Here is a 23,559-nt window from a genome sequence, read left to right as displayed (position 1 = left end):
CTCGTGCAAACGTGTGTTTAGTTCGGTTATTCACTGGGTTGATCTTGGGTACTTATACATGATCAAGAATTCAAATAATACCTGTAGACTAGCTTTTTGGATAAGATTTTGGATTGTAACAATGTGAACTAGATAACACTATAGCACGGATCCATTGGAGCTGACTACGAGCCGATTATATTGCTTGTGATTAGATTTGAATGGATTTGAACTCTTAGCCTGACGAAAATATTAGAGTTTAAACAGAGGGAGCATGTGAGGATTCGTTCGGACGTGTGTTTAGTCCACATTGCTTATTTACTGAGTAAATCTTGGATACTTATAAAAAACCAAAAAACTTAAATAATATCTTCAGACAATATCGAGAAAATGCTAGACAAAAAGAGGTGGAGAAGATGACAAAGAAACCAACATTAATATGGGGTTTACGGGGCTAGATTGGAAACATTTTTAGTGTAACCAGAGATCCAACCATTCCCTGTTTTCTTCTAGTATTGGGATGATTGAGAATGAGAAAATTCAAGGTGAGCAACATCAGGATTAGTCCAAATAAAAAAGTCGAGAATGTGACGAAAGAACTAATGATGAGTTTGAGGCTATGAGCATCTCCGATTGCATGCCGGCAATATCCAAAAATAAATGTCATTAGCACCCCAAAAGCAATAGTTGTAACAGTGGAGGAGAACTCTAAGATTCGCTTCAATCCAATGGCCATGCGACCTGATTGTTCTGCACCTTTTTCTTGGTTTTCACCTTGTTGTATCTCTTGGCACACAACGGAAAAAAAGTAGTTACATCTCTCTCTCTCTCTCTCTCTCTCTCTCTCTCTCCCCCTCCCTCCTTGAGAGGAATCTTTCAGAGATAAAAAAATGAATGCTCATAGAACTACAGAAATTGGATATGCGGTAGTATGCATGCATGTGTTGAAAAGGAAACAGAAAAAAAGTACTCAAAAAAATTTTTGCTCATAGAAAACTTGGTTCAAGCAACATCACTAAAATAAGGAAAGATGATCGAAGAAGGAAGATGTATCACGGATAGTAAAATAAAAATAAGCATGGTTCCAACAATTTTTTGAGAACAAAAGGAGAAATCAAAAGCAATATTGAACGGGTGATTGATTATTTAGAAACAGCTATTGTTTGAGCATTATCTTGTTATGAGCTTCATTATTTGATATTTTCGTTCTTCATCCAAATAAAATGATATTTTAAAATCCGAATCTCTATGTTAGCCTGAATAAATCTCTATTTTAAAGCTGGGAGTCTAGGATCCAGGTAGCCAGTCTTGGTCTACAGGAGAGGCTGGAGACGGAGGAACTGCGACTGTTTAGAGAGAGCTTCATTCCTTCTGCAGGTCAAGACTTCCATGCAGTCCTGTGTTTATCCTGACCAGTATTTGCAAGCCACAGGGTTCGTGCAATGCATGGTAGGACTTTGCCTCTTGCAATGCACAGTTTACATGCACTGCATTTCAGTGCTGAGGATATGCTGCACCTTGGTGTATCATGCATCCAGAAGTACATGTATGCATCTCATACTCCAGATATGATGATGGGTCAGGTCAAGTATGAATCAAGGTAGATACAAAGCTAGTGGTGATAAAGTCCTAGTCTCGACAGCCTTCGGTAAGATATAGTAACTTAGGTTGAATCCAGCAGGACCGGTAGATCGACAGGAAACCTTAATGTGGTTCTGCAACATAGCAGCTTTCCAAGATTCCTCTACCGACCAAAAATTTTAAAAAAAGAAGAAGAATCTTAGACAGGATGAACAACAGAAGAGGTTTGATATCAGGTATTGTACTTCATAAATCTGAATATAAAAATCAACTATATTTCATAGTAGAAGGGGTTCGAAAAAAGGTATTTTACTTCATAAATTCGAATACAAAAATCATCCATGGTTCATTTTAGAACATAGAAAATTATCCACTGCTAGTAATGATATTTGAACAGCCTCATCCGCGACATCATGAGTTGATTGTCCCAGTCCAGAGAGACTGCTATTCATAAAGCAACATATAACTACTATAAAGCACTGAACAGCAAGCCTCACTCTCCCCACCCCTCAAAAAAAAGAAAAATAAATAAATAAAATGAAGAAAATTCCAATTGAATATCCATATTTAGGGAATACCAGCTAGTTAGAATTCATAGGCATGCCATAAAGGCATAGATCTGTCATTTTTATAAAACAAGGGCCATGGTTATTAACCTCCCATACTGGATGAAGCCTGCCTGCCACAAGCACGGGAGTTCTCTTCAGTACCTTCATCGGACTGCAATAAATTCACCTGAAGAAGAATTCCCAAATATAGGTAATTATATAAACAAGCTCATAAAACAGATGCAACAGTAAAACTTCGGACACCAGGATACATGAATAAAGAAAGCTACCTTAACAATCTCAGACTTAGCAAATGGGTGCCAATACGCTGCCAGGATGCTCATATGAAAAGCCTGCATCGAACGGCATAAGTTTATATGGTATAACATGAATCTATGGAACATGCATTAGGGCCAGCAACAACAAGAAAAGGGGGGGAAAAGTTCTTTCACTGTAGTAAGGTGACACCGCATGCAGTTTAGTTTGCTATCTTAGTATTTGATGAAGTTGCAAGGAGGCAAGTACATGCCCAAGTGAGCAAAATGCCTCAAGGCTGCGCAGTCAGATTATGGAAACTCTGTCACTCAAGCACTGCTAACAAGCCCTACACCATTTCAGTCTTCAGGAGTCCCCCTAACAGTGATAAGTTGGGACTTGAGTACAGAACTTTGCCCAATAAATAGACTATCATCATCTCTTTGAAATACAAATCATGACTTGTTAATATTGTTGAATTTATATGCTTATTATCATCTCTACTTGAGGATGCGTGTCATAGCTTCAATCTGGACGCTAGTCATGCATCTGTAGAACCTCATATGAAGCTTCTTCCAAGACAGAAGAGTCCCTTCAGTGGTCCTAATTGGTACTGTGTTTAGGAGGATGGTCTTGTGCACTTCACAATCTTGCACAAAGGCTTCTGCAAATGGTTCATTTGATAAGAAAATTGGTTAGTGCTGCTCATTCCACTCGATATGCTGATGTCCTATATATTATGCAACATTTTGGTTTTTTCACACCTCATTCTGGTGGGAGCTCAGGTTAGGTTAGAGATTCTATTACTGGCTTAAGTGCTTTCGTTGGGGCTCCATACCCCTTCAAAGAGCAATAAGTAGGATACTCTCTCACACACTACCAGCCTACTGCAGAGTATCACAGACATTTCAGCAGGGTTGCTCGAGTTTGCCGGCTTATCTGACCTAAGCATGTTGTCGAGAATCACGTCATCTAAATATCATCAAAACTGCATTGAAACTAGATAGCAACCCTTTGTTTTCATGCGAAGAAATTTGTGTTTGATGACCAACACAATACTCATCAAAACACTCTTGCTCCTGCATATCTAGCGGCTTGCAAACTTCTCCATGAAGGCCCAGACTACCACACACCAGTGCCAGTTCGCCAATAACCTACCATCTTTTAGGAGTTAAATTACAGACTATATAGTTGTATAGTCATAGGTAGTCATTTTGATTATTTATATGCACAGTAAACACATTTAAGTGTAATAACATCAGGGGCTATGTGCCGTCGTAACTTCATTGTACCTTTGTATCCAATAAATGCATTCATTAGGTCATTATAATTCTCCAAAACTCTTGTCTTCACGTCACTACAGCTATAAATGGTTCTTGTCCAAATAAATGGATCAATGCAGTAGGCAGAAATGAAAATTTTGTGCTGGTCTTCTTAAAAATTGGAAGGACAAATAATTCTAAAAGTACTGTTTACATGAAGGAACAATAAACATTATGATGGTAACAGGAGTCACAAAAGATGAAATGATGGGAAATTAATCAAAATGACTGATCATGTGCTAGGAACTGAGTGATGATAATGACAACACCTCAGATTTGGAACTAAAGAACCAAACTCGAAACTACGGGGGGAACTGAGTGATAAGATAGGACCCTGGATCAGATTGTCAGAGCAAACAATGCTTGAGGAGAACCTAAACCATTAGATGCAGCTAGTTGGTAATGATTGCCTTAACAACAATATCCATATATCAATAGCTTGATTAGCAACTCTTTAAAGCCTAAGTTTTATCAGACTAAGAACACCTCGTGGCTGATGAATCAATGTATTTTTGTAGGCATTTCACTGGTGGACTTCTTTTTTTTTCCAAAAGTGAAAAGTACCTCCATCCAATCAAGGGGAGAAAATAACCAAATGAAGTAATTATCATGGAAAGCTGACCATATGAATTTGCAACTTGCCTGAGAATATGGCATGAAAAAGGTTGACTTGAGAGAAATAAGTGATGACAGACCGATCACCTTAATGGGGAAAGATCAACTCATCAACCCCTTTATTTACTTTGTTTGTTGTATTATTTCTTACAGTGAGAGAACCTTACGGACTTCGAGAAAGAGCAGTAAAGATGATGCAGTACAATAAAGCTACACAACACCTCAGGCAAGCATTTGGATAGAATTTAAGTTTAGAAGCAAAGATGGCGTGTTTAAGTTCACAAAGATGAAAAATAAGATGCATGATGGTTGCATTTCTTCAATGGAAAAAGAATGAAGAGTGTAATTCTGTGAAGCGGTCTCGCACAATAACTTGGGTGGGTAGAACATGCACAATGTATCAGCAGGTAAGATGTGTGTGCGCCCACAAACAAATATAAGTTCATTGGTGTAAAAATCCCAAGCACTAATTATTGATAAGTACAATAACCAGCACTTAATGATCGGAACCCCTGTCCCTATCAACAGTACTTCAAGCAAAAAGAATGAAGAACTTTCGATCACTTCAAAGGGATTGAAACTTCCAAAAGCCCGCAGGCAATATCACTGAACAAACTGCTCAAATCTCTAGACCATAGAGCTTGTATATTTATAGGCTAAGATGGTTAAGTCAAAAATAAGACCTAATCCTATAAAAACCTAGGAAAAGTAAAATAAATAGACTAAATAAAAGATAATGGGCTTAGGCAGGCCAGTGGCTGTAAGTTTCCTATTTACAAGAACTGTATGATCTTAGTTATCCATAAAATGCACATGCATCTGCAGTACGTCTGTCCAGGATACAAAGCATGCATACTCTCCCACAATTTGTAAATGAAGTTCCTATTGGCAGCTATTCTTGTCCATAAATATGATCATATTTGCCCTATCCCAGTTTGCAAGTCAAATTGTTGGGGCACCTGTCTTTGAAAGTATAAGCACGAAATGGATAGCATTCACTTTAATAGGATGATCCAGCAACCAGCTAGAGTGGTGTGGATAATTAGAAGCAGCTCAGCATCAAATGCATGAAGAAGAATTATGCAATTCAAAAAGAATCTTTTTTATATTACAAAGAAAACAGAGCAGCATATAAGGAGAGCAACCACGATGACAAAGATGACAACATAAAAACAGAAGAAAGGATTCGGCAAGGAGTGATGGGGAACACCAAAGAGAATACCAGTGATCTCGATCAGTAAACGACAAAAATGTATCACAACAATCTAACCTTAAAACGCCTCTGGAGTGTAAGCCATAGAAGATTGTTATAGTTTTGTACAACAATACACGTGCTCACCCATCCGCATACAAAAAACAAATCAGCATAAATATGCAAGCACATAGGCACCCACCTACTCACAAGCAGAATTTACAAAGTGCATGAGTCAATGCACCAAAATAACTAGTGCAACTATAACATACAATCATAGTTTCTAATGCAAGAAGATAGGAAAAGGCCGATTTGCTCACAAAATAGTACAGATGCAAAACAACATAATCTCTACTTTCTAATGCGAAATATGCAAAATTTTAGTCAAGAATTGGATAAGAGCACATGAATCATATTTCTTGTTAATGTGATAAAAATGATATCAAGTTATTCTCTGATGATTTAACAAATTCCAGCAGTCAGCAAATTTTAAGAATGTCCATAAATCTTTCCCCGTTTGAATCAACATAATGTATATGATCTTGCAACTTGATGACACTAATCTTCATCCGCAATTGGTTTGCTGCTCAGTTCTTAAAATAAGCAGGTTCTAGATGTTCAAGATGTTCAAAAGGTAGAAAATCCAAAGATATGACAACAAACAGACCAGAGATCTCGATAGAAGAAACTAAAGCAGTCAAGATATGCAAAACCAATAGCATAAGATCAAGGACATGCACCATATTAAAATTCTCACCCGGAATGGGTCACCCCTCAAAGATTGCACAAACATAGAATTTCTTGAACCTCTACCCTGCAAGGAAAAAAGCCACAATTCCATTAATGGACATAGACTGTAAATAAACATAACATCAATGTTTCATGGACTCACTTTTCTTTCACATAGAGAATTAGGTTTTTATATTTCAGTAAATTGTAATCGCTAACAATAAGAAGTCAGAGGTGAATTTATTTTCACTGCTACCAGAAACATATAGATAATCTTTGTGCTGTTTCACAAGGTAACAAAAAAAAAGTTACTATCCAGTTATTGTCCCTGCAACCTAGGGTCCTGGGAGAGGCGAACTGGGGACAGACCTAACCTTTAGCTTTGTTTCTTGCACAAACCCCATATCCGTGCCATTGCGCTTGTCAACCCCTTTTACCATTTCACCAAGCAATTGTCCCCTCTGCTTCACAAGGTCTAACCCACCAATCCATATTATTAAGTTTGCTGTTCAAATCATATTCTTTTCAGACTAACTATGTAGCAAAGCTGAAAATATAAGTTTAGCATTGCAACACACCACATAAATATAATAACTATTACATTTAATGGTCCACTTGGATACATTAGTAGAACAATTAACGTTATTATGATCAGAGCAACAGTAATTTGCCACCTGAACTAAATATTCAGATTCCATATGGACATTGTTGAATTATATCAAGTTATCAACTTAAGACAACTAAAGCATAGTTTCACAGTTTTCTGCTTTAATTTGAATCATTCATATGCTCAGGCAGCATATGCTTTAATTTGAGTTAATAATTTTTTAAGACCATTTAATTTTTCAATCACATGTATCATTAATTTTCATTTGGATGTCCAATTTTGCATTGAAATTCATTAAATGAATTGAAATTGTTATAAAGATGGCAGTTGCAAAAAAGTTGTAGATCTAAATCACCTCCAGAGAAACATCTCTTAGCCGCCTTCCAGTTTGAGCACAGCAAATTCGGACAACATCCTCTTCACAGCTTCCAGAGATAATGTAGTCCCTTCCATTCATGTAGTATGATCGAGTATAATTTTGAGAACTTCCAGTGGAAGAAATACTGAATGACATGTGAAGCCTTCCATCTGCAGCTAATAGCTGCTTAACCTGCAACATATGCTCATTAAGATAACATCAGAAAATGTTTGAATGCATATTGTGACTCCCTGTTAGTTAGAAGAGTACCTCATTGTCAATGGCCGAGGCAAGCAGATAGTGATCATCAGGAGAAAAACACACCATCACATTTCCTTTTGAGCTAGAAGCTGAAAAACAGGGCCTTGAGGGTCCTTGCCTTAAGTCCCACATCTTGATATCATGATCAAAGGATGCAGTAGCAAAGAGAGTAGGGGAATGGTGTGCAAACTTAACAACATTAATATGCTCCCCGTGAAGATCTTGAAAAATTTGCAGGCGCCTTCCACTGCCTATGTCATACAAAGCTACATTCTTTGAGAATCCACTTGCAACAAAATATTCATCAGTTGAATTTACATGAACAGATGTCAACTGCTCAAAATCATCAAATGTGTGCACAGAAGCATTCATGCTGCAATATTGGTCAGTAACCGTTGATCGCATTTGACAAACATCGTACATTTGCAAAGAACCATTGTCGGAGCCAGCAATGAGCTTCCATAAGAAATAAAAACAAAAGTTATAATCAGGAAGATATATGAACTCCAGAAACAAATTTGGATAATGCAAGAATGCCAACATTTTTAATGCTGATAAAATAGATGCACACAATTAGGGATTTAAAAAAAACATTTATCTAAAACTTGAATAGAGGCAGCAGATAATGCTTTCTGCAGTAGTCCCATACCTTGGATGGACAGTTCTTAAGCCAGCAAAGCCCTAAAATGCTATTAAGTGCTCCAGCTGAAGGGAGATAGCCAACAAGTTTCTCACTTTCATGATTCATAACAACAAGCTCCCCATCCACTGTACCAAAGACCATAAGACCAGGGTTACTAGGATGATATTCAAATTGCCGTGGACAGAAACTCCTAGTTTCTTTCCTTGACCCACTTCTGAACTTGGAAATTGGATGCAGATGGGGCTGTAAAGCAGAACTTACTTTAGCAGCAGAAAGCGACCTGGAGAAGGAATGATGACTTTCTCGACAATATGGCTGCTTTATTTGAGAATATTTCTGATAAAAAGCATTGGACCCCACTTCACGCCTTTGCAAAATACTGACAACACTCTCTTTTGGTTGTCTGTTGTATGGTACATGCTCATAGTATTTCTTAAATATTGCTTTTGCTTTCTCCTTCTCGACATTTTTGACAGGAAAATTATCTAAAACTTTTAATTGTGGAAGTGAATATATCATATATTCTCTGTAATATTTCTCAAAACAAATTGGTGAAGAATGATGTGAAGGATGATTTTCTGGAGCCAAGTCCAAAGTCTCTGTAGTATTTTCTAAGTTTGACTCTCTACTTGAACACCCTTCTTCATCTTCAATAAATATTGTGTCAGCAGAGAATCGATTCCTATGGTTAAGTTGACTGTAAATTTCATCTGTACTTGTATGGACAATTAAACTATTATTTTTCAGACCTTCAAACATATTTGTGTTGCAAATGTCATTTTTCATTCTTGTACTAGAATATATGACTTCCTCAAAAAGCCTGATGGTTGATGGTACAGAAGAATGACCACTAGATGATATGGTAAGGTCTGATGTGTTTACTGAAATTTCTGAATTGGTCCGTCCATCCAACTCATGATCAGAATCCTGGGATATGTCTGTCCAGTTATCAATGCTTTGTGTATCACTTGAAATATCTAGGTCGCTTTCAGCTGATGATTCCTCAGATGTGCTTTGATGCAATTCATGATTTGTAAAGGAGTCATCATCAGAATATAGAGTGCTGGGACTTCTATCGATGCTAGATTCTTGCATATTTTGCAATCGAAAGTTCTCATTGGTCACAGAGAGTGATTCAGGGTAAGAGTAACAATGATGTGAAGAAGATCCAATTTTCTCATAAGCATATGAAGTCACTCTCTTGCCAGAACATGGCCCAGTATCATAGCAACACAAACAACTCTGGAAACGTAGTTCCACCAAGGAATGTAGTTTTGATAGTGCAGCACTTGTCATCCAAAGATTGGTAACTCTTGTGTCACACATAGAGAGCCGCATTAGCTTTGGCATGCAACTAAAGCAACTTGCATGGAAACTGGTCAGATGAACACTGAAGTCCAGTTTAAGAGTGTGCAGCTGCATGAATTTCCCGGTCATGCTGAGCTTCTGAATAGGAGAGAAGCGCAAGTTTAAAATCTGGCATGTTATCCCTTTTTGGTAAATATCACTGGGAATAGAGGAATTACATAAGGACCATAATTATGTCAGAATTACAAAAATTTTAACACAACCAGAACTACATTTAACTTGATATGTGATCAAGAAGAGCTGAAATAGAATAGCAAATTCTGATGGTATCCAGCAGAACAAAAATCAAAGTAACTAAAGCATGTAATGGAAAAAATATATAATAAAAAAATAAAAGATAAAAATCTGGCATTAAAAACATGCAACTGAGTTTGGAAGGGAAAAAGAATGAGAGACAAGGTATTTCTTCATATCACCAAAATAATCCTGGAAGTTTAGATAATATACCACAAGAACTCAGAGACATATATACAATAAATTTAAAACATAGAAGAAGCTAGGAGCAAGTTGTAGAACTGTAATGAGAATCCTAAGCACATGTTAGATATTGAGTGAAGCTATAGAATACTGATCTATTATCTATTGGCATCAGTAGTTTGGCAGCAATTGTGACCAGTAGTTGACAAACGCATAATTTAATGACAAAAATCAGATCAAATTCTGTCCAATTTCAACAACTGCAAAATCAAATCAGCAAAACCATGATGCTCTCTTATGATGAATTTAGTGTATTAGCAATGAACAGTAAGCCTACAATCTGTGATTTCTGCTAAATTTGCATTTTAGTTCCAATTCATCCGAAGGAATATGGTGACTACTAGACTACATCACAGTAAAAACGCGTGATACTGAAAAATCATCGATAAGTAGATAAGAAGTAGCCTGCAAAATAATAATACTATGAAATTTAGAAGAAATATTTATAAGGCGAAAATCACTTTCATAACCAGAATTATTTATTTTCTTTGATAATGTGGGCGGAATTATCTTCAATACTCGCACTTGTCGAATAAGATCTCAGTATTAAACCATCAATTTAAAGAAAAAGTTACTAAACATATTATAGCTTCATATAGTAGGCCATGACAATATCACATCGTTTGTTAATATGATACATGAATTAGTAGTATATCTACAATTATAACACACTAACATCAAACATTTCCCAGGTTATTTTTGCCATGATCAATCAAGACAATTTCGTTATATTGAAAGACCAAATTCTCCCAACAGCACTTGACTAAGAACTAAGAACTCATAAACTATCTTAACAATTTGTATAAAGTCCAAACCACTATAAGCGTCTCTATAAATAAAATTTCAAAATTAGCAACCAATCCAAAAAAAATCCTCAAAAGGAACCAATCCCTGGCTTGGCGATTTGAGACAATTAGACAATTTCTTCTAGTTGTGATAGAAGGATTTATGGAATAATTTTAACCAGCAAAACTCGACTCTGCCATGCAAACAGAAGCCAAACAAAAGAAGAATTTTTTAAATCTTCATAACACTCAAGAGCAAGGTAGGCCGAGCCGGACCGAATTTTTTAAATCTTGCAACTCATTTTTTCGGCAGATAAGATGATAATTCTTTATTTGCATGACCTTCTTAAATTGGTGTGTCATGGTCAGCTTGCATCCTTTGCTGCTTAATCATCAGTACATTGCATGCCCGTAACAATGGCACTTGAAATCCTTGGGAAAATGATTCAAACTCAAGGATATTATTCCTTGATTTATTTAGTTCATTTATTCTAGCTTCCTAGGCACCTAGCATACAGCTGACAATTGCTTGATCAAGAAGGATGCACTTGGCTGCTGCACCAGTTGAAATCAGTAGGAGATGAACATGCTAGGGAAGCTGCATGCACTGACATACGCAAGCACAGTTTTTCTTAACCAACCAAGGTGCATCAAACATCGGTCAAGCAGCCCACCTAACATGTTCATCCTAGCTAAATCAGGTTAAAATTACAACTTTCTCCATGAAAATGCAAGATCTGATGAACTCCATCCCTCCAGTACTCTATCCATTGTAGAGAGTCAGCTGGCTTACCTGACAACCTTTTCTGCAGCAACACTTCTTTTTAGTCCAAGCTTTCAGTGTTCTTGTACGACACTTCAGCTTACGTGCAAGAAAATCTGAATTATATAGCCAAACATAGGGTGCAACTTTAAATTTTCCTTTTTATGGTGCATTACAAAAGCCCCATAATCAACTGTATGCAGCCAGAGATGAGTGCAATAGAATACAAAGTAATAAGAGTAATACTTTTTTCCCTCATCTCTTACACCCCTAAGTCATATATATTATTTAATTATCAGTTTATTGTAACCATTTCAGAACTCCTTCCTCAATGTTTATAACTGTATTTCCAATCACTAGTTTTTCCACCTCAGCATATATAAGAATACCTTTTGCACCATCTTGTGTTTCTTGAACGCATCGCAATATAACCTTGTTCACTGAAACTACTATAAGGAGGTTGGGCATTATGATGTGCTAAAGCTAAAATTCTCTCAACTTTTAAACAGCAGAGGTAACAAATCTAATTGCAACATAGCATCTATAATAAAACTTGCAGTTCGAACCAGCTCTTCAATTCCCTGTGCCATGGCACTGGCAGCACCTTTATTTGTCTTCAGGCTTCCTTGGTGACCAGGTCACATGCATCTCATTAAATTAAACATGGTAATTTTTGCTTGGCAGATTACTTCCTTGTCCTCAATTCTTTTACAAGAAAAAACCATCATTTGTATCAAAAAGTAAGATATAGAAGGTTTAAATTCATGTCTAATATTCTTAGGAGAAGGATAGAAAAAAGACAAGGAGTTTAGTTCTTTCCAGCAATCAAATTAGCAGACCGGGTAAGGATGGAGTTAATGAATTGGCATAGTTAAATATAGTTTGAGAATTGAACAGAAAGATTAAAACCAAAGAAAATTTTAAGAAGTATAGTGAAACATACTGCAAAACATCTTTCCAGGATGACGAATCAACGAGATCAATCATCCGAAGCTTCTGGTTGACTGCACGAAGCAAAGACAGAACATATTCTCCATCTAACAAGATATAAGATGACTTCTGCCATACATCAACTGCATCAATCTCAGATAAATTGGACATAGATAAAACATCTATAAGCGGAGGAAAATCAGAGCTCTTTAACTGGTCTATGATGATTTTCAAACAGCATTCTTCTGCACGTGACTTCTGATGCTTAACCTGAGTAGCACAGTAGTATCAGAAACTATATTTCAAATGCTAGCAAGCATAAAAGGTAGAAGAAGATTTAATCACAATACGTTGCTAAAGTATATTTAAAGTCTGGATCTCTTTTAGATGACAATTAGTACTTGTAACTTCATAGAGTCAAATTTTTTAAAAAATAACTTATGTATTCAATTCCTTTCCAGAAATCAAATATGAGAATTTCATATATCAGCACTTATTAAAAGTTAAGTCTTTCAAGTCTCAGAGAATTCACAACTCTACATGTACAGTAAAGAAAAAAATAAGTTAAAAGTTTGTAATGAGCAATATAATACTTCTGCAAACTAGTTGCAAGATTCAGAATGGTATATCTAGCTAGAAGCAGTGCAGTGATTTGCAGATAGAAGCATTCTGTGAGAGGAAATCATGAATTTAACATAAATCTTAGCTAGCTTCCAACAAGAATGCCACTGTATGATGGGCATTGCAGTGAATATTATTCCAAAATTAAAGTGAAGAAGCACTTGTTCCATAGAAGTCTTATACGCTATTTGCTTGTACAGAAGAAAAAATCTACTACAGTTTCAGAATTCACAGATAGAGGTCGCTAAGTTATGCTATCGCACTAATGCCCCTGCATATATGCATAATCCTGGATGATGTAGCCAGGAAAGGTAGATAGAGATAATTCCTTTCTGATCGTTCATTATCTTATTGTAAGGCATCAAATGGCCATAAATGAAGTTTCACAATAATTTGTAAGGCATCATTATCTTATAAATTACAGAATCTGGTCCATAAACAGTGAATCTTAATTTGTGAAACTTATATGGACCAGATTATGTTTTGTACTCTTCACTGTTTATAAATCGTCTACAATCCTTGTTTTGCTTATTGATTCTAGTTCAACATTGTGTTTGGTTACAAGAATACTACTATATGTTATATATCCTTCTTATATGAAAATGATCAAAGTTTTCAGAAGTTTCTGGTCTTGGAAAGTGAATTTTGAAAAAAATGTGTGCCTTGAACGACTATCGGAGATCCAAATTTATCAGCATTAACTCCTCATGATTTCAATTCATGTTAATATATCAAAGGGGATTCTTTTGACTGTAGTCATTCAAAGGAGTTCGTTAATCATTATATCGCCTGAAAGTGTAAACTTTCATTTGTTACAAATTGAAATGAAAACTTCTAGTCAATAATATTGTGATAAGTGACCCTAGCCAGCAGGAGGAAAGTTGCTGGCCTTCATGTTCTCAATTGAGACACCATACGGTGACCCGGGCCAGTAAAGGGAAAGTTGTTGGTCTTCGTGATCTCAACAGAGGCATGATGCAGTGACACTGGCCAGCAGTGGCTAAGTTGTTAGCCTTCGTGTTCTCAGTGGAGACATGATGCGGTGAATCCTTAACTAATGGGCCTATTGATCCATGAACCCCTGATCAGCAAGTGTAATAGTTGATCACTAACCAATTAAAACGATCGTGAGTTACAAAGTTTTGGTGAATTCTAATATATTTTTAAGTGTACCACAATGTATTTCAAGTGTTTCAAGTGTATCTCGATGTTACACTACAACGAGTGTTTTTCATAGTTTTGCACGAAAGGCACGGGTTCTGATGATACCAGTTGTTTAAAAGCATTTTGATGCTTCAAAATAATGTTACGTTACAAAGTGTACTTATGGATATGTACTATAAGCTAGATATTAACTATTTGAGTTATAAGCATGTATCCTTATCATTTCTATTGTTCTATTTTGGTTTGTACTATGTTGTTCACCATGTTTGGGTACTTGCTAAGTTGTGTAGTTCACTTAATTATCTACCATATTTCAGAGTGAGAAGCCTATTGACTTGGAGTACTAGAAGATTGAAAGCACTTTTGGTGTACGTAGTATGGGTAGCAATTTATGACTCGACCCGTCAACCCGACTCGCAAACAACCTGCTTTAAGCAGATTCAAGTTTGACACAAATAGGCTTGGGTCATAAATGGGTCAACCTGTCTAGACCCATTTATTAAATGGGACAAGTTCAAGTTTAGATGTTTGACCCATTTAATCTGTTTTGACCCATTTGATAATTAGGTCAAGTCATGACCTGACCCATTTAACCCATTTAAAACCTGATTAGCTCATTTCTATCTTATTTAACTTAACCTGCTTAACCTATTTAACCTGTTTAAATTTATTTAATATGTTAAAAACTCACTTAACCTGTTTATTCCATTTAATCTGACTCAGCCTATTTAGTAAATGAGTTATGCGATCGGATCTGGTTATCGGTTCAATAAGCAGGTCAGGTTCAGATTTGAATTTTTGACCTGTTTAATAAACAAGTTCATTCAAGTTGACAAATATTTGACCTAACCTACATCCAATTATCCAACCAACCCGATCCAATTGCCACCCCTAGTATGTAGTGAAGCTACTACCATAGAAGTAAAAGTTAGATCCTTTTGTGTATCTTAAGCTAGATGGTAGCCATAGAAGAGACTTGCAATAGTAAAGTCATGAAAAGGTTTGTAATTACCTACATTGAGAAAAGGGGGATTTCCATGAGAGATTCTTGATTTAGATAATTTGCAGGTGTTGCAACAAATCATTGGACTATCAGTAAAATGTAATAGCATTTTCGAAAAGAAGATGGGGATGAGGCTTTGGGATGAACTAGATTAGTAAATGATATGCGCAAAAATTGTTAGAAAAGGATTGGTTTGATTAATCACTTTCTCAAAAAGATTATACAATAGTTAACTGCATGATAACTGGAGAAGTATAGTGGTTGTGATTTAAAGAACATAAGTGACATAGAAGATTAAACAAATTATTGAGGGATCAAACTAACATAAAATTGTGGAATAGATGATCAACATGTAATAACCTAGGACCTCACCCAAAAAGGCTAGCTGGAAGGTATTTTTTTGAGTTCCTTAGTCTTGTATAAGTACCCAAGATCTCCTCGGTAAATAACCGATGTGGGACTAAACACACGCCCGCACGGATCCTCACATACCATGATCAAGCCCTGACGTCCTCATTGAGCTAAGAGTTCAAATCCATTCAAATCTAATCACAAGCACCACGATCGGCCCGTGGTCAGCCTCCATGAACTCGTGTTGCAGTGTTTCCTAATCTATATATGCTATGGATCGAGTTCGCTCTGATACCATTTTTGTCACAACTCAGGACTCCACCCAAGCCTGAAGGTATTTTTTGCATTCCTTAGTCATGTATAAGTACTCAAGATCTCTTCAGCGAATAACCGATATGAGACTAAACATATGCTCGCACGGGTCCTCATATATTCTCTCCGTTTAAGCCCTGACATTTTCGTCAGGCTAAGGATTCAAATCCATTTAAATCTAATCACAAGCACCATGATCAGCTTCCATGAACTCGTACTGCAGTGTCCCCTAGTCCACATAGGCTATGGGTCGAGTTCGCTCTGATACCATTTTTGTCACAACCTAGGATCTCACCCAAAAAGACTAACCGGAAGATATATTTTGGGTTTCTTAGTCCTCACACAACATATCAATGAACTAATTTAGTTCCAAACCAGTAAGACCGATTATTCAAGATGATCTCATTCTGAGGTAATTGGTGTGCAGAATTGAGGAGTTTATGAAGAACTTTCATAAGGCTTTCTTTTAATTGTAGAAAAAAAATGATAAAATATTGCTAAAGAATAAGGTGTTTGTTAATTTTATGTTATGTGGAGGCTATTAAAGAGATATGTGGATATTAAGTATAGTATGATAACAAATAGTTTGGTGTTGAAAAAATTCCAATGATAGTGGGTCATCCAAAATCCGGTTATAAGACCACAATAACTCTTGAACTATAGAATTGAAAATACAATTATTACAGGTGGTGACCTGGGTAGTTGATAAAGCAAGAACACCTAGGCAAGACTCTCCAAGACCTTATGCATAGATACATATATAAAAATTGAACCTATATATGTATATCATATACATAAATCTATTTTTGCATGTCAACTGGTATGCATGTGTAGACATAAATGCATGAATATGAATATATATGCACAACATTCTTGTATACATATGTTCATATATATAAATACATAGACACATGTGTCTGTACATTTACATACTGTACTTACATGCATATAGACTAGGAAGGATAGATTAAGAAATGAAGATATTAGAGGAGTTGTAAAAGTTGCACAAACGAAGGAAAAGTGAATTGATAGCATGAACATAAATAATGAAAATCTTTGGAGACTCCTATAAAGAGAGGTACTCTAGTTTGTGCTGACGTTGTAAACAAAGAATAGGAAGGCCTAAATTAATATGGATGGAGATTGTGAGAAAAGATATGAAAAAACTTAAGAGTAACATCACAGGTGGCCCTAGATAGAAATACTCGGTGAATGAAGCTACATAAAGATGACCACAAATAGTCGGGAAAAGGCTAGATAATTATGATTATGACTATGACACATACATAAGGGAATATAAAACTAATAAGGGAGTATATATAGGAAGGGTAGATAATTATGATTATAAAACTATTTTGTTTACAAAAATGACGTGGATGCTAATAAGGGAGTGGGATGTATCAAACTGACCACCAAACAAGTAAATAATTAATATACCAAAACTTTAATTTTAAACGAGGGACCATGAGATGTGAATTAATCAAAACCCTAGACCAAACCTAGCTTCCAGCAAGGTTGATCAGTAGGGGAGAACAATCTCTACCACTTGAGCTTAAGTAGGTGATACATGTCATACTTCTGTTAGTTTTACTCAATCGTTTGGCATAAGCCATATAAACTATAATGTATCTTTAAAGTGATTTTAATTGTTTACATTCACCATGTATGCCTTAAGGTGTGCCAAAATGTCAATTAATAAAAATAATACAAAACTCTAATAACATAGATGAAATAATAGCACCTAGGCAGCCACTTAGGCAAAATCTATTAGGGCCACCTGAGCCATTTGACAACTATGGTTAAGAAACAAAGAAAAGTGCATATATGCAAACAATGATGCAGCAGGTATGATGATGTTGAGATGGACTCGCACAATACCAAGTATTAGAGGCAAAAATAAATAATAAGATTTTGAATTTCAAGACAAGGATGCTTGCTTATATACAACAAATTACATAGGAGGCACAAGTAAGAAATAGGAAATGTGGATGTGCTCGTAGGGCAAGGGTGGAGCTGGTCCAAAACGATCTATTGTGGCCAAATTTAAATACCGACTTACTCTTTCATAGATATACAAGATGAAGCAGGAAGTCCAATTCAATTCCAAGTAGTGGGGTTTCCGGAATCTTCATGATAAAATAGATAAAATAGGATAACGAAGATAGGACAGTACCAAGCAAAGTTAAGTGCAAGTGGTGTTTATGTTCAGTACATATGTTTGATGTCTCGATTATTTTCTACATTTGTCACTATTATTTCCATGGATCCATCTACTATAATTGTGATTGCCATTGGTTTTACTGCTATTTATTCACTGTGTTCTTGTCTTTCCTTTTCGATAGCTCTAGATTAGTAGTGGATTAGCATCTAGTCACAGCTTTTTGAAAAGTCACTATGAATCCTTTGGTGAAACATTTTGTTTTAAATTGCACATGTAGCCAACTTTAGTTTAATGTGGACAAAGCTTCGCTTTTGGTTTATGGAGAACCAAAGAAACATGTCAATGAGAGCCCTCACAGTAGACTTTCTAAAGGCTAACTCCTAATACATATAGAACTCCTAGTTCAAGCTAATGAACTGAAGTGCAAGAAGGAATATACACCTCACCTCTTGCTAAGTTGCATCGCTAGTAGAATCTCCTTCTCCATCAACAATTATTTTCCCCCAACCAAAATGGGACGCAGAAGGATTAGAAATTCCATGAAACATTAATATAACAATCACATGATTAGTTTTTTTACATTATTGTAACTTCTCCAAGTTGAAAGTTATTTCTTTTCAATCTTGCAGCAAAAACTTGCACTCAACTTAGCTCAGCATGTGAAGAGACTCAATGACTGAAGGCATCACTCAGAACTTACATGTCTGAACCTTCATGGCATCCATCATAAGCTATCTCAATTAAAATTAAAACAAAACGCAGGGTTCCAGTGCACAACGTGCAAATTCAGATCCACAAAAACAGAAAATAGCTTATTTACAGAAGAAAATATTCAACACTTAGATTAATGTTGAAACAATTTAAGATCATGCAAAATATTCAAAGATAAAAAACAGCAAAAATAAGAGCTTCCTCTTGGGAAACTAATCCGTGAGTTCATTTTTCACAAAAGATATTTTAGATGTCACTCAAGAAACAGAATATCACGAAGAAAAGAGCTTTTTCTAATACAGAAACAACTTATGATCATCCAAAATCTTCAGAGATCGGAAACAGAACCTTTTTTTTTCGGGGGGGGGGGGGGGGGGGGGGGGGGGGGGGGGTGGGGGGGGGGGGGGGAGGGGGGAGTAAAAAGCCCCTTGCAGTTATTATTCCCTTTCTTTCACCTATCATATTTAGGAGTCATAAGAATAGGTGATTGTAGTTCCCTATACTTACTATCTGCTAGCCGCAGGGGGGAAAATGAAGAAGAAGAAGAAGATGTCACCCCAATGAACCTTACTCAGCAACACTATTCCATACATATGGAGTCAGCCTAGAGGTCAAGTCATGTTATATCAAAGTTTACGGATCAATAGAAAGATACAAAACCAGATAACATTTATCCTCTGGTTTTCAGCATATGACCAGCTCAGCTTTTGGTGCACAATGTATCCATATAAGTTGTCAGCTTCCTCCTTTTTGGTTTCTCCCACAGAACAGCACAGTCAGTGCACCAGCAGCTTCTCATTCTTATACTTTTTTCCCAAGGTTTTCATATGCACCTCTAGTTCTTGAAATCACCAAACTACATAATTTATGGCACCACACCAAAATTAAATAATAAGCCAAGATATAATGAAAAGTGTTGCATTTTAAAGTACCACTGATATATATCATGTCATTTTTTTTGTGTCTTAACTCGTAAAAATGACTTTATGATTAAATGGAGATAGGATAAAATGCTAGGAGAATTTCAAACAAAAGATATGAAGATATAGGATGCGATGGTTATTACGTTCAAGAACCTCAATAAATAGAATAAAGTAGAACTTTATGATATAAAGCAAACAGTCATGATGATCAAAGTATTCAACCAAAAGAAATGGAGATAAATAAGGTTCTGTATGATGAGAAAATTACTTTCAAGAAACTCGATAAAATAGAAGAATTAGGTAGAACCTCCCGCTTCCTACAAGCATTAAGGTACCTAAAGAACAACATGGAGAGTTAACTAATCTGAAGCTTATCAAAATCAGCATAAGATTGATAAGAAAATGGTTTACAGCAAATATATAAATTACATAAAAGTTATATTATCATAACTAGCGAAGTTGTGAAACTTGCTAAGCGAAGTCAATACTAAATTAATGTAATTTACTTGTATATTCCAAACTTTAAGCACTAGAAAAAGGTTTAGATATATCTGGGCATAAAATTAGTTCACAAAACCTAGAGATAAGCATAAAGCTAGATATATCTTTCATCATTAGTTTTTCAGAAGGCGTTAACATCCTATTATGGAAGAGCAGAGTTCTTGGCAACAGCTCGTCAAAGAGAATCCATTAAAAACACAAAATTAATCATCAACATCAACATACAACCTGTTTGAGGGCTGTCTTGTGCACAAAAATATTTTAAAACAAGGAGTAACATTCTGAAATAGTATATTAGCGCATTTATGCAACTGAACAACTAAATAAGCTGCCAACAACAAGGCACTGGCAAGGCCGTGCATGCTATCCTTGAATGCCATGGCAAGACATCCAAATGCCCCCCAAACTTATTCCAAAAATTGATACAACTACAATCCATTCCATTGTAGAAATCTACTTTAGAAATATAGAGTTTTGCGGCAGCAATATAAGTCTCCTGTGAAATTCCAGCCATTTTCGTGTGGGAATTTTCCCATTATCCTATTAATCCAACACATTCTCTAAGTACAAAAACGTTCAACACGACCCATATTAAACAACTCTGTCTTTGATTTCACTTAGGGCGTTCTTGGGGGTAAAATATCATGGGAAAGTTCACACATTCCCGGGTAAGTTTCATGCTCCCCAAAGAATGGCCCTTAAGTGAGTTTGCTCCCTCATGAATCCTCAATTAATCCTTTCAATCTGTCTCTTGTCGCATTCACCTTTCTTTGTGGCCAGGCATGTACATGATTGCTAAGCTTGTGAAGAAACCGAGCATGAAAGCAATGTCTACAGACTCGCAAGAAATGCATCAACAAATGCAGCAGAATTTCTGTCTGCACTCACAAGACGTCTTTTCATCATTTATGAATTCTTCCCCATTTGTTATCTTCCAATTTACCATATTGCTTCATCAAAAACTAATCTCTCTCAACAATTCCTTGCGGGAAAATCATCCCATCAAGAATTCATCCAAAAATCACACTTTTTCATCATTGTTTAACAAAACCATACCCTATCCTCTGAAACAATTAATTCTTCCAAAAGAAACAATGGAATCGACAAATCTTAAACAAAATTACACGATTTATTTTCCACAGTGAATATCTCGAGAAATTCAAACAAACAACAGAAGCAAAATATCTATCGAAACCCAATGCCAAAAAATAAAAAAAGAGTAGGGATGAATAAGATAAGAGACTCATGAGCTACCTGGCTGCCAACTGGGAGACATCGGAGGCCATGGCCGATTTCCCACCTCTCCTCTCCCCTAAGAAGAGATGTCGGCGTGAAGAAATGGGGAGGCCGGAGAGGTAAATGGATGGCGAACAGCGACGAGTGCCTTCGCGAGTTTCGCAGTTCTTGGGATAAAAAGCAGAGAGGAAAGCATCTCGTTAGGCGTTTTTCTTGCATTCTAAATTCTAATAGTACCGAGAGCTCGACGTGAACTGTTCGCTAATCGGAGAACAACGGCCGAAGCGGGTCTGCCGAATTTTAGGTCATCATTGGAGTGACCGGACCTACCCGACCAACTCATCGATTTGGCTGAGCCGCTTATCATACCGCATGGCATGGTGCAATCGAATTAGTTAGACTGGGCTAGGGTTTGGTGCCATTTCTTGAAACAACCTTGAAGACCCAGTATATTCTCTCTTTTTTTCCCCTCAAAACATTAGATCGATACCCTTAGCAATAAGCACTATCTAAGACAATGACTAGGGGTAGTGGTTGTGCCTATAATGTGCAATTCTTATCTTGTTACAACTGATGAACGAAGCCTTTTCCATGATTAGCCGATGCTTAATGGCATTTATTCTAAGGTAGTTAAGCAAGACCTAAGCTCAAGTTTGAGGCACAAAAGTGTGATTAGTCTTCGAACTTGGCAAAAAGATATAGTAGATGTTGCGCCTATGATGTGTGTCTCAAGATCAAGTTTTAGGTAGTAAAGTCCGATGAATGAAATATATCGAGTAACAAACTCATAGTAGTTTAGGTTAGGCCAGGCTGAAAAATGTATCTTAAAAAAGTAATAGAACTGAATTTAGTAGTAATTATTAAGGCTAGATTTGGATCAGACTTGAATGTTGACCGACCTATTGCTTTTTAATATTTTCTCTTTTTGTTTGAGGAGTAAAGGATGTTAGTGGGCAAAACCGCATTAGATTGGATTCAAACCTGATTTTAGCCCATGATCCTAATCTACAAAATGAGCATGGATAAGCACATTGCTCAATCCTATTCAGCACATTATAACGAACGAGCGAATCCTCTCAAATTTGGAGATCAAACTTGACGATCAAATTCTGCATTCATGGTCATCCATGTATTGCCAAATGACATCGAGGCCTATATTATATATGTATATGGCCCGATGCATCACGGCCATCCTGTAATTCTGCTGAGGACCAAACTTGAGGGGATCCAAACTAGATATGAAATGAGTTTGTACAAGTTCAGAACTCAAAATCTTTTTTGACTGAGAACTCTAACTTGAGGCTCCAAGCTAATTTACAAGAGGACGGCCAGCAAGCATAAGTCCAGCCCCTCTTATAAAGTTATGCAAGAATATAGTACACATAAACAAGGTTTAAAATCTCATCCCAATTCATGTCTAAATTATATGTTCATGTCCTAATTTAGCTAGGGGTGCAAATGGGTCGGGTCGGGTCGGGTCCTAGGTGACCCCGATCCGACCCGGTTTTTTGTTCGGGTCCCAATTTTGGACCCGGACCCGACCCGGTTGAAGATCGGGTTGGGTCGGGTCGGGTTCGGGTCGGGTCCGGGTCTGATTCGGGTCGGGTTCGGATCCGATCGGGTCCAATTTTTTTGTGCTTATGGAATAGAGGTTTCTTCAACCCAAAACGCTTCCCATTGCTTCCATTCCTTGAGCTCGGCTCCCAACCCGGAAGCCAAAGCCATGGCGTCGTGGTTCCCATAAGCTGGTGGTGCAGTTGTTCTCAAGTGCCTCATCCAATGCCAAAGGCCACCGTGATATAAATGGGAAGAGGAACGGGAGCCGAAAGAGATCGAAGGGTAGGATGGACTGCTGGCACGAGCGTAGGGATGGGCTGGTGTCGCTGTCGGCCCATTAGATTGACCTCAAGAGGAGCTGCAAAGGGAGTCGGTTTGTATCAGGGAAAGCTGCCACTTGGGCTGGGCTTTTCCCAAAGGGCGAAACGGGGTACGAGCTCAGCAGAGAAAGGTCGGCGCAAGGAGGCCTCTAACTGGGTAGATATATATATATATATATATATCGAGAGAGAGAGAGAGAGAGAGAGAGAGAGGAGTTACGACAGAGGCCATGTCATTGGACACTTGAATGCATGGGTAATTAGTGGGTGGAGTAATCTAGGCATG

At 36.9% G+C, this 23,559-nt stretch overlaps 1 protein-coding gene across 5 annotated transcripts; it reads right to left on the bottom strand.

The window, feature by feature from the left end:
• Window positions 1-1,815: 1,815 nt before the first annotated feature.
• On the bottom strand, window positions 1,816-21,645 carry LOC103705263. 5 transcript variants are annotated; one of them, XM_008788915.4, is made up of 10 exons: window positions 21,415-21,545; window positions 19,928-19,994; window positions 12,628-12,683; window positions 12,427-12,542; window positions 8,097-9,597; window positions 7,457-7,903; window positions 7,184-7,378; window positions 6,250-6,306; window positions 2,399-2,461; window positions 2,212-2,295 (listed from the first exon to the last, which is right to left on the bottom strand). In XM_008788915.4, exons 3-10 carry the CDS (start codon window positions 12,652-12,654, stop codon window positions 2,212-2,214), a joined length of 2,490 nt encoding a protein of 829 aa, XP_008787137.2. In that variant the 5' UTR covers window positions 12,655-12,683; window positions 19,928-19,994; window positions 21,415-21,545. The 5 variants fall into 5 exon arrangements, with proteins under 5 accessions (XP_026659745.2, XP_008787137.2, XP_008787136.2 ...); XM_008788914.4 differs by having other exon boundaries at window positions 12,427-12,683; window positions 21,415-21,590; XM_026803945.2 differs by lacking the exon at window positions 19,928-19,994 and having other exon boundaries at window positions 21,415-21,526.
• Between the last annotated feature and the right edge of the window lie 1,914 nt (window positions 21,646-23,559).

Source organism: Phoenix dactylifera, chromosome 6 (genome assembly GCF_009389715.1).
Source record: "Phoenix dactylifera cultivar Barhee BC4 chromosome 6, palm_55x_up_171113_PBpolish2nd_filt_p, whole genome shotgun sequence".
In the NCBI taxonomy this organism is placed as follows: domain Eukaryota; kingdom Viridiplantae; phylum Streptophyta; class Magnoliopsida; order Arecales; family Arecaceae; genus Phoenix; species Phoenix dactylifera.
Note: the sequence above shows the minus strand (reverse complement) of the source record. Positions and strands in the feature narration are given on the sequence as shown.